At 44.6% G+C, this 12,975-nt stretch overlaps 1 protein-coding gene across 4 annotated transcripts in view; it reads right to left on the bottom strand.

Moving 5' to 3' along the window:
- Armh3 (armadillo like helical domain containing 3) overlaps window positions 1–12,975 on the bottom strand; it is a 182,852-nt gene that overhangs the window by 136,821 nt on the left and 33,056 nt on the right. For all 4 annotated transcript variants that reach the window (XM_027407156.1, XM_027407157.2, XM_027407158.2 and 1 more), the window contains exons 6-10: window positions 9,193–9,285; window positions 8,459–8,533; window positions 8,253–8,339; window positions 4,420–4,476; window positions 655–698 (exon numbers count right to left, since the gene is read on the bottom strand). In XM_027407156.1, the coding sequence (XP_027262957.1) occupies window positions 655–698; window positions 4,420–4,476; window positions 8,253–8,339; window positions 8,459–8,533; window positions 9,193–9,285 (356 nt within the window). The remainder of the gene's footprint in view (window positions 1–654; window positions 699–4,419; window positions 4,477–8,252; window positions 8,340–8,458; window positions 8,534–9,192; window positions 9,286–12,975) is intronic.

Below are 12,975 nucleotides of genomic sequence, written 5' to 3'. Positions count from 1 at the left end.
CATAAGGCCCTGGGTTCAATCCTCAGGGGAAGGAGGGAACATATGCACATCTGTCAAATGAGACCTAACTCAATATGCTTTCTCTTTCTATTCTTTTAAAGAATTTTAGGCTGGTCGGTAGTGGCACACGCCTTCAATACCAGCACTCTGCAGGAAGGGGCAGGTGGATCTCAAGGTTCGAGGCCAGCCTGGTTTACAGAGTGAGTTCCAGGACAGAACAGCCAAGGCTACACAGAGAAACCCTGTCTAGAAATAAAAAAAGAAGAAGAAGAATTAGAATTTTAAGTGCAGTTTCAGAAGCTTTTTTACATGGAAAATGGTATTTCCATGACACACTGGGCAAAGGGAAAGCATGCTTTGTAGCTAATAAAGCTGGTGAAAGGCTCTGTAACAAAATACAAGGCTGAAAAAGAATGTGCCTGATTGTTTGAACTAAAAGTGTACACTATCTTGATGGCAGCTCTGCCCTGGCGACAGGAAAACAAAGCCCTCGGATACCATCAAGCTGAACATTTACATCTCATCCAGTCAGACCTCTACCTATGCTTTTGGGATAGGTTAGGAATTTTCACCTAAGAATTCTAACAAACCTCTTCCCTACTCACCCAGTTCAAGAGGAAATTAGCCTTCTCCCCTATGGAGAAGTAGACTCACCTGTTGTACTCAGATAAAGCCTGAGTGATCACAAGCCCCATTCCCTGGAAGAGAAAACAGCACAGCTGAAATAAGCAAGGAGCCTTCAGGTGTTGGTGGCATTGCTATAGCTCAGCCAGGGACTTTAAAACTAAAGTCTACACCCAAGTTCTGCCAGAAAGTTGGTTTCAAGAACAGAAATTCTAAGTTCAATTTTTGTTTGTTTTATCAAAGTATCAAAAATTCTAAACCAAGGAGGGAGAAAAGCAACCCTCTTTGGAAAGACTGTTATCTAATTATTTTTGCTTAAAGTTCCCACAGATCATTTAAAATTGAGTAACAAGAGGCAAAACAGAGCAGTTCCCTGGGATCATTTTCACTTCTGAAGAGATGACTAAGCAAAAGATGTGTACAAAAAGACTCATCTAATCGCAAACAGCCACAACAAAGGTGACAGTGAGTCTCAGATTAAATGAAGATGAATATAAGCAAGTCACTCTCAGGCTTCGAGAAAACAGGAAAGGGGCTGGTGAGAGGGCTCAGTGGGTAGAGGCTATTGCTGCCAAGCCTGAGGGCCTGAGTTCAATCCCCAGGACCCATGAAGAGAAGTGACTCCTGCAAGTTATCCTTGGACTTACACCACACCCACCCACACCACACCACACCCACACACACCACCCCACCCACACCACACCCACACCCACACCACACCACCACCACCGCACACCACACCCACACCACACACACCCACCCACACCACACCACACCACACCACACACACACACCCACCCACACGCACACCCACCCACACCACACCACACCCACACCACACCCACCCACCCACACCACACCCACACACCACACCCACACCCACACACCACACCCACACCACACTACACCACACCACACTATACCACACCACACTATACCACACCACACCACACCCACACCACACCCCCACCCCTACCCCCACCACACCCACACCACACCACACCCACCACACCACACCCACACACCCACACCCACCCACACCACACACCACACCCCACACCCACACCCCACCCACACACCACACCCACACCACACCACACCACACACCACATCCCACCCCACCACACCACACTACACCCACCACACCCACACCACACCACACCCACACACCACACCCACACCACACCCACACCACACCCACACCACACTATACCACACCACACTATACCACACCACACTATACCACACCACACCACACCCACACCACACCCCCACCCCTACCCCCACCACACCCACACCACACCACACCCACCCACACCACCACCACCCCCACACCCACCCACACCCACACACGCACACCCACACCACACCCACACCACACCCACACCACACCAACCCACCACACCACACCACACACCACCACACCACACACACCACCACCACACCACACCACACCACCACACCACACACCACCACACCACACCACACACACACACACACACCACCCACACCCACCACACACCACACCACCACACCCACACCACACACCACACTACACCACACCACACCACACACACCACACCCCCACACACCACACACACCACACCACACCCACCACCACACACCACACCCACACCACACCCACACACACCACACCCACACCCACACCCACCCACACCACACCATAACCCACACCCACACACACCCCCACCACACCACACCCCCACCACACCACACCACACCCACACCACACCACACCCCCCACACCACCCACACCCCACCACACCACACCCACACCACCACCACACCACACCACACACACACCACACCCACACACCACACACACCACACACCACACTCCACACACACACCACACCACACCACACACCACCACACCACACACACACACACCACACACACACCACACACCACACCACACCCACACCACACCCACACACCCACACACCCACCCACACCACACCACCCACACCACCCCACCACACCACACCCCCACCACACACCACACCACACCACACCACACACCACACACCACACCACACCCCACACACCACACCACACCCACACCCACACCCACACACCCACACCCCCACACCCACCCACCCACACCCCCACCCACACCCACACCCACTAAATAAAACATAATAAATTTTTGGTGTTTTTTTTTATTTTGGTTTTTTTGTTTTGTTTTGTTTAGGTTTGTTCTTTGTTTGTTTGTTTTGTTGTTGTTTTTTTAATATTTTGGAGACAGGGCCTCACTACAAAACTAGCCCTAACTGTCCTGGAACTCATTATGTAGACCAGGCTGGCCGTGAACTCACAGAGATACACCTGCCTTTGCATTCCAAGTGCTCGGATTAAAGTCGTGTGGCCAGCATAATTTGAAAAAAAAAAAAATGAAAGAAAACAGGAAGGGAAAGGAAAGAAGCATAGAATAAATATTAAAATAACTTGGGTAGTTTGAATATAAGTGGACTCCATAAACCTATGGAGTGGCACTATTAGGAGGTGTGGCTTTGGAATAGGCCTGGCCTTGTTGAAGGAAGTGTGTCACTATGGGCTTTGAGGTCTCCTTTGCTCAAGTTTCACTCAGTGTGACACTCAGACCACTTCCTGTTGTAGAAAGCTCAGCTACCTCTCTAGCACCATGTCTGCCTGCATGCCACCATGTCCCACCATGATGATAATGGACTGAACCTCTGCACTGCAAGAGAGCCCCTCCAATTAAATGTTTCCTGTATAAGAGTTACCATGAACGTGGTGTCTCTTTGCAGCAATAGGAAGTCTGACTAAGACAATGACCAACCCACTTTTCTCCAGAATTTGTAAAGATCTATTAAGATCTTAAAGATCTATTAAGGCCACAAGGTTAAGATATACACATACTTTTTCATGAGGGAAATTAAAAGAAATAAAAAAGAGAGCCAGACTGCAGTGGTGGCACATCCCTTTAATCCCAGACTTGAAAGGCAGAGGCAGGAGGATCTCTATGAGTCCAAGGCTAGTCTGGTATACAAAGTGAGTTATAAGACAGTTAGATCTGTTACAAAGAAACCTTGTCTTAAAAAACAAAAAACAAAACAAAACAAAAATCCAAGAGTAAGGAAATAAAGCTAAATTCCTAGTCATCTTTTTCTCCCTATATCCAGACAGCAGATTTCATTTTGCAAAATTTTAAAGACACATATAACAGATATACATCATCCTTCATGTTTCAGCTTCCTAAGCCAGGCTATAAATTGTATCAAGCTATTTCTGTAAGAAGAAATTTCAGGACAGAGAGATGGCATGGAATGGCGGTAACATCTCCCAGCACCCACATGGAGGCTTGAAACACTGTAACTCCAGTTCCAGGGGACCTGATGTCTCCTCTGCTCTTTTCAGGCACCAGGCGACACATACATTCCAGCACTGAAGAGGCTAGACCAGGCAGACCAGGAGGTTAAGCCCAGCTGGGGCTATGCAGTGAGATTGTCTCAAAAAACAACAAACAAACTCATAATAAAGCACTCTGCTTTCTGGGGGTTTTGTTTGTTTGTTTTTGGGGGGTTAGGTTTTTTTTTTGTTGTTATTTTGGGGGGATTTTTTGAGACAAGAGTTTCTCTGTGTAGCCCTGGCTGTCCTAGAACCTGCTCCATAGACCAGGCTGGCCTCAAACTCACAGAGATCCACCTGCCTCTGCCTGCCTAGCAGCTTCTATCTTTTTAATATCCACTGAAAATAAGGCCACTACAAGCAATAAGACAATACCAAAAGGTCCAGAACTCAGATACTCACATTCAGCGTAGCCTCATCATCCACAATAGACAGCTTCACAATGTACGGATTCACAGACTATTAAACAAGACAAGAGTAAGGGTAAATGCAACCAAGTTAAGAAAGCCGGTAGCTAATTCAAGTAGTAACACAAGTGCATCTGTTGCCCTCCTCCCACCATCATGCTCCCGATACCCAAACCCAAAGCATCTTGCCTGCTAACAGTTCCCATTTCCAGTGAATCTCTCACCTCAGATGGGCATCTGTCACATGCACACGTGTGCGTGTGCGCGCATACACACAAATGTCAGTTCTGCTCTACCTACATTTTCCTCCAGGTTGAATTAGCTCATGTCTATGTTCATCTACCTCTCCTGTTTTTCCTTCTTGTAAAAAGTGAACACTCGGAAAAACTCAATTTGTCTTGTCCTATGAGTCCACAGGGACAGCTGTCTTTTGGGAGAAGTAAAACCTCCGTCCCCTTAAGACACATATTTCTACGTTGCTAACTTACACTCTCATCCCAATGGCTCCCTAACCATTTCAACACTACATGCAAGGACTGATTCACCCACCCGTAAAACAAAGCCACCTCAGGGGTGGGAAGTGGCAGCTGCTTAACAGCCAGAGAGGCCATTTATGGAGATCTGATACCCAAATAACACTGCAGGGGGTAGTGCAGAAAAGGATGTTATTACCCAAGCAACAATCTGGTCAGGACACTGGGATTTAATGATTGTCCCATCACTTACAGCACAGGAAGATTACTTCAGTTTTTCCAGACCCAGTCTCAGCTGGGCACATATTTAAACTCATTAAAGATATGACTACTTCTTAAAAGTGGGATGCGAGCCAATGACCTGCTCACCTTAAAAACATCCCACTCACAGGATGTGAGGAAAGTTCTCCTGAGGACCAAGCACCAATTCCAACCCAAGGAGGGCCAATAACAAAAGTGTTCAGGCTGGCAATTTTTACAGCTACCAAGAAAACTCATTACTAAGAAACCTGAAACCAAAACTGAAAAGCTAATCCCCACATAGATCTCATTTAATCAAGTTTCAAAGCACATCTTTCAAATCAATTGGGAACAGAAAAATAAAGTTTTGTTCTTATAACAACCCAAATGTTTATTATGTTTTACATTATTATGATACAGACTGTCAAGATTCAATGCAGGTAGATTCTTTGAAAAGAAAAATCAGCAGCTGGCTGACCTAGAGATGTCACCATGCTAACAGCAACATTAGAAAAAGCAAAGACATATTTATTTATTTATTTATTTATTTATTTATTTATTTATTTATTTATTTGAGACATGGCCTCACTTAATGTAGCCCTGGCTGTCATCCTAGAACTTGCCCTGTAGACCAAATCAGAACTTACATCCACCTGCCTCTGCCTCCTGAGTGCTGGGTTAAAGGTGAGCGCCACCACACCCAGCTCTTTTCCTCTTTCTGTCTTTCGTTTTTTCCAGACAGGGTCTCACACTGTGTAGCCCTGGCTGTCCTGGAACTCACTCTGTAGACCAGGCTGGCCTCAAACTCACAGAGATCCTCCTGCCTCTGCTTCCCTAGTGTTGGGATTAAAGGTGTGCGACACCACTGCCTGGGTCTTATTTCTTATTTCTTATATCCAACTAGTCTCTGATACCTTTAACCCTTTCTAGAAAAATTTACAACTTGCCTTACTGGTCATGGAAGTAATTCCTGTAGTAGCTACAATATTCTCCCCAGCATACCTTCTCCTACTGGTTTGCATAAAATTTCACTGGCTTTTAATTTAGCTGTGTTCATCTGGGACCCCCTCATGCTCTTGTCAAAAACCTTCCTGTTCCACTGTACCCCGGCTTCTTTAACAGCACCTAGTGAGTGACATATATCCAAAGCTGTAAATCCCAGAGAAAGCATGCCCACCAGCCTGCCCTTGCTGGGTGTATTCATTCTTCTGGGGTCTCTGACCCAACAAAGATGCCTCACTCTAGAAATACAATTTTCTCCAGCTGCCGGCTGACTCCCATTTTTCAGGCTGACACTTCAGAGCCCTACTTGGCTGCTCTATGGTTCACTTTGCACTTAGAGAATCCAAGCCACTGCCTCAGAACAGCTATATCCACCAAAAGGGTGTGAAATACTCATTAGTGTCGACAGCACGTTCCTGTCACACGGAACTCAACTTCTTGGCTTCCCTCAGCATTTTTCCTGAGCTATTTTTCTTGCTGTTGTAATAAGGCCCCAGAGGCTTTTACATTTGACAGAGATCATACTTTCTACCTCAGCAGCACCTCCAGATGGCCAGTAAAAGCAGGTACTGATGATAAATTACATGTTTGTTTGTAGATCTACACTCCAAGACAATAAAGGTGACCAGCTCTTGGGATTTCCAGCACATCAAAATTGTTCCACACACCCCAGTCTCTCCTAAGTGTTCCCTCCTCTCAGCCTCTCCTCATGACAATAAGCTACCCATCTCTTTCGGTGTTTCTGAATGAAATCACTCAGTGAAGCAGTCGTGATGGCACATGCCTGTTGTCTCAGGTCCTGGGAGGCTGAGGCAGGAGATTCCTGAAAGCCAGAGGCCAGCTTAGGCCACACAGCAAGTACAAGGACAACCAACCAAGCCTGTGGCCTAAATAAGTCCTGCCTCAAAAAAGAAGGAAGAAAGAATCCTAAGAGCCAAAAACTCAGAAAGCTACTTTTAAAAGTCCCGTTACCAGCCTGCACACTTTTCAGCTGACCTTGTCCAGAAGGCTAAGAAGTGACCATATTCCTCAGACCCATCACTTATTAGTGAAGATGACTGCCCTAGCATAGCACCTGACTTCAGAGAGCTGCCTCCTACTCCTCAGGACGATCCCTCGGGAAGATCCCGGTCTCCCTCAGCAGCCTCCCTCCATCTCCATGCCTTTTGAGAGCAATCAGGCACATTCGCCATTCTGTGAGCTCTGGTTTTCATTTCAAAAACAGAAACCAAGAGCCTCACTGGGTATGGCACTGCTCACTTACAACACAGCACTTAGAGACTGAGCATGGCTCGCCATGAATTTGGGGCCAGCCTGAGCTATAGAATGAAACTCTGTATTGAAAGGAGGGAAGGAAAGAGGGAGGGAGAGGTGTGCTGGGGGTGGGGGGGACGACAGTGATTCACTAGAAAGGTGAAAGCAGGAAGGCTAGTTCAAATCCAGCCTGGAGTGTATGAGATCCTGTCTTCAAACTAAAATTACAGCCAGGTGAGATAGTATACACTGTAATTCAAGCAGTGAGTGGACCTTGAAGTAGAATTGCCAAAACTCTTAGGTCAGTGTGAAGGGGGTGGGAGGATAACCTCCAGTATTGTTAAAGTAGAATCTCATTAATGCCATGCAATGGTGACACACACCTTTAGAGGCAGAGGCAGGCCAGATCTCTGTGAGTTTGAGGCCAGCCTGGTCTACAGAGTGAGTTCCAGGACAGGCTCCAAAGCCACAGAGAAATCCTGTCTTGAAAGGGTAGGGGAATGGGGAGGTGGCTCAGCAGTTAAGAGCATGGCTGCTCTTCCAGATGGTGTGAGTTCAATTCCAGCACCACCATGGTGGCTCACAATCATCTGTAACTCCAGTTCAAGGGGCTCTGATGCCCTCCTCTGACCTCCATGGATACCAGGAACATGCATGGTACACAGACATACATGCAGGCAAAATAGTCATACTCATAAAATTAAAATAAAGAAAACTTCTTTTAAGGGAAGAAAACAAAACAAAACAAAAAAAGAATACAGTTTACCAAGAGCATGTCTTCTCCGTTAAACAGTTTAAGAGGCTGCCATGCCCAGCAAGATGATTATGGAAAAACAACTGCACACTAGGACCCACCTACCTCATATTTTCTGTAGTTCACCAGCAAAGCCAAGAGGACAACAGCATCATAGCCATGCTCTCTACGACTTGGAGGATGGGACAGTATCTGTAACAAGATGCAGAGTGTATAGTTCCTAAGGCTAAGTCCTGGTCCCAGGGAAGGCAGACTAAAACTCTGAAGAGCTTGTCTATCTACAAGAGAAAGTTCATCAGAAGTTGACCTACCTGTAAAATTGCTTCAAATATACTGTTGATCATTACATATTCCAGGATGGTGTTCTGACTGATGTTGTCTGTAACCTGAAAGCAATGAAAAGCTCTTAAAGGTCTGTGGAATGCACCAACATCTCATGTGTGTCTCTTATCCTAGCATCTACATGAAACAAAATGTTAAAGCAAAGAGCAAACAAAAACTATCCCAAGAATCAGAATCCCAAGAACCATCTTCAGTGAGACGCAGTGAAAAGGAAAAATCAGACAATCCAAAAGTTCTCCTAGAATAGTCCTTCTAAGATGGTACGTGTCATCTGGGCATATGGCTCAGCAGGTTAAGGCCCTTACCACCAAGCCTGATGACCTGAGTTCCATCCTGAGACCCACACATGGTAGAAGGAGAGAACCAACTCCTGAAAGTTGTCTTTTGACCAATATGACTTTATATATGGGGAAGGACACACACACACACACACACAAATTGTTTTCAAAATTTTTAAGCAAATAAAAAAGTCAAGTGATAAATATCATATAGTCTGCAGGCTAAAAATGCCAGCAGCTGCTCTAAGGTTAATTTCCAAAAAGCACAATTCCATATAACTAACTTCCTCCTATATTTTGAAACAAAAGGGCATGATATAATACTCCAGTAAAGAATTTCTCTTTCACCTTTGGGAGGAAGTACTCAACTAGCCGTGACTCTGATGTGATGAATACCTGTGACAAACACATAGGTGGTCACTTACAGTCACTAGGCAAAGAAGAAGTTTCAGACATAAACTCTTCAGACTTTCAGAACCTTCTGCACACAGTAATGAATCCAAACTCTCCATCAAGTTCTGGGAAAAAAAACCATAACCATTAAAGCTCACCAAGCAACATTTACACCCCATCTTTACCCAGTGTTGTGTTACGTTACGCAGGATAAAGTGCATAACTGTCAATCAACCGTATCATTTCCCTAGGCCAAGATCAAAGAAAGAGACTTCAAAGTCTCTTTTAGCTACTTGGGGGAAATGTTTTAAGCAACTGTAGAGAATAATGGGGTATTCACTCCTGTACCACATGAATATTTGAAGCTTTATACACATACAACCTTAAGATGAGAGCAACAAGTAGTTTAGAAAGGGGAAACCTAATGGTTTAGTAACTATACATGATTTCATTAGTTGTTAAAGAAAGCACATCATGCAGGCATACTAAACCAGTAACAGAAACAGTATCAGTTCACTACTGGCATCAGTGGCCATATGAGCAATCCAACAAAGCTGACTGGGTTCACCTACAATTGACAGTATGATTGGAATTTGATGCTTGCACAAAAAAAAAAAAAGCTTTTAGACATAAACTAATAAAAGGTAAAACCTTCATACTATGATAGAGGGAAGAAGAAAAAATATTCTACATTAAATAAAAGAAAACATTCAAGGCTAGAGAAATGGCTCCATGGTTAAGAGCACTTGTTCTTACAGAAAACCTGTGTTTTTTGGTTCCCAGAAACCACACAGTAGTTCAAAGCCAGCTGTAACTCCATTTCCAGGGGATACAACACCCTCTTCTGGACTCTGAGGGCACCAGATATGTACATGATACATACACATGCATGAAGATAAAACAACAAAACAAACAGCAACAACAAAAACAACTCACATACAAAGAACAAATAAATCTCTAAAAAGAAAGGTAGAATTAAGGATTCAGCATATTGGATTTTCAAAATGAAGACTCAAAATAAAATGTTTGGGAGACAGGAGCAGGAGGATCTCTGTGAATTTGAGGTCAGTCTAATACACACATCAAGTCAGTGAGTTCTAGGACAGCCAGGACTACAAAACAGAAAGACCCTGCCTCAAAAATAAAACAGTATGTTTCAGTTAAATTAAACATGTGAGCATCTACCCTACATTTTCAAAGTAAGACCTTGAAACTTACACGTGTTTTTAGATTAAAGAGAAAGACAAAAAAAAGTTATTTCAAGTCTTCTGGCCTGCACACATATGCCATGGCATGCATGTGCACACACACACAAATAAAATGTTATAAAGTTTTTTATAATAAATTAATAACAAGACTCCTGACATCAAGCCCTGACCTACACACACACACACACACACACACACACACACACACACACACACACACACACACAGACAGACAGACACAAATATATAGCTTAGCACAGTGTTACATGCCTGTAAGCCCAGCATTGGGAAGGAAAAGACAGGAAGATTTTGGGGTCTGTGGACCAGCTAGCTAGTCTAGAGCTCCAAGGCTCAGTGAAAAACCTTGTCTCAAAAAATTAAGGTGGAGCCGGGTATTGGTGGCGCACCCCTTTAATCCCAGCACTCCGGGAGGCAGAGGCAGGCAGATCTCTGTGAGTTTGAGGCCAGCCTGGTCTACAGGGCAAGTTCCAGGACAGCTAGGGCTACACAGAGAAACCCTGTCTCTCAAAAACAAATAAATAAATAAATAAATAAATAAATAAAGTGGAAAGTGATAGAAGACACTCAATGTTGACCTTTGGCCTCCACATTGTACCCTCATACAAACACATACCTCTCTCTCTCTCTCTCTCTCTCTTCTCTCTCTCTCTCTCTCTCTCTCTCTCTCTCATACAGACACACACACACACACTTTTTTGGGGGAGGAGGAAAGGGACACAGCTAACCCTCAGGATAATCAAAGGTCCATAGGGAGGGACTAGGAATGTAACTCGATGGCAGAGTGCTTGCCTGGCTTTCACGAGGCTGTGGGTTCAATCCCAAATGTAAACCAGGCATATGTCTACAATTCCAGCACTGATAAGATCACATTTTTTCTTTTGGGAGACAATTAAAACTTGTTTTTAAATTAAAGGTGGTGATGTCTGTTCAATTTAAGGAAACAATATGTGAATTCTGGAAGTGTTATTATAAAAAGATGGTGCCTTAGTGTTAAAGCCCTGTCTATCATGAACCATGCACAAAAAACGTGGGGGGTTGGCAAAAGAAAAAGTTAGTTTCAAGCAGTGGGTATAAAAATTCAAAGGACATGGGGCTGGAGAGATGATGGTGCAGCAATTAACAGCACTGGTTGCTCGTCCACAGGACCGAGGCTGGATTCCAGGCACCCACATGATGGTTCACAGCCATCCATGACTCCAGATCTAGGAAATCTGATGCCCTCCTCTGACTTCCAAGGGCATCAAGCATACACACATGCAGGCAACACACTTCCACATAACATAACATGAATAAATCTAATTTTAAAAAAGGTCAAAGGGCAGCAGTGAACAAAAGCACTTGCCTAACAACGTAAGTTCAATCCCCAAGACCCATACGGTAGAAGGAGAGAATCAACTCCTGAAAGCTGTCCTCTGACTTTCACGCACATACAAGTGTGTAAATAAGTATGTAAGCATAATTTTTTTAACTTAATTCAAGCTAAGCATGGTGGTATGTGCCAATAGTCCCAGACTACTCAAGAGGCTGAAGCAGGAAGAATTACTTGAACCATAGGTTCAAGACCAGCCTAGACAAGATAACTAGACCTATCTGAATCCCCGCCCCCCAAAAACCAACTGGTATGGACATGGTGGTGTACCCCTGTAATCCCAACAGCTGGGAGATGTAAAGCAAGAAAATCAAGAATTTAAGTCCTATTTTTAAGAGGCAAGAAAGGGCACACAGTCTGAACCATGGTAGATGACACATGTCAACAATGAACCGCTAACACCAAGGAGGCCCCTGGTCTCATCAGGCTCAGCCTAAATGAACAAACTATGTAAGCATGAGCAATGCCCAAGAGCTCCACTGCAGACTGTTTACTTATGACCAACGTTTAAATATGAGACTATGGAGATGTAGAAGAGACTCAGACTACTGTGGAAATTGACAAAAAGACATATGAAGAAATATATAAATCACAAAACAAAGTATTTCAGTGTCTTTGCCCAGAGAGTGTCATTTCAGTTGCCCTCCACTGAGAGTTGGTGGAAACAAAGAACTTAGCCAGCATAGAAATTGGGAACTTTGTGTAATTAATTGCCTCTTCAAATGAACAAGACATACAAAGAAAGACATCAGCATACATTTTGTTTGCTGTTTGTTGTGTGGGTTTTTTGTTTTGCCCTGGCTGTCCTGGAACTCGCTCTGTAGACCAGACTGGTCTTAAACTCACAGAGATCTGCCTGCTTTTACCTCCCAAGTGCTGGGGTTAAATGAGTGCACCCGCCTACCCAGAACACATTTTGATAAGTAACAAATGACCTGAAGAAGGCCAGCAAGATGGCTCAGCGGGTCAAGATGACTGCCTGCCATGTAACCCTGATGACCCACTCATGCTCCCCTGGCATGTGGGTGCTCACACACATTATATATACATGCATGTTTTTTCAATGGCCAGAGGATTACCCACTCTTAATTCATTTGTAAATAACTCTCAACTTCTTAAGCTCAATGGCATTTTTCTTCTCCTCAGCCCTCCAGTACCATCACCAAGCGGCTCTTTTTTAGGAGCTGGTTTCCCACTGTTTGGACCATTGTCTCTGT

Source organism: Cricetulus griseus, chromosome 3, assembly GCF_003668045.3.
Source record: "Cricetulus griseus strain 17A/GY chromosome 3, alternate assembly CriGri-PICRH-1.0, whole genome shotgun sequence".
Taxonomy (NCBI): Eukaryota; Metazoa; Chordata; class Mammalia; order Rodentia; family Cricetidae; genus Cricetulus; species Cricetulus griseus.
The sequence above is the reverse complement of the archived record's forward strand: the minus strand, read 5'-3'. Positions and strand labels throughout refer to the sequence as shown.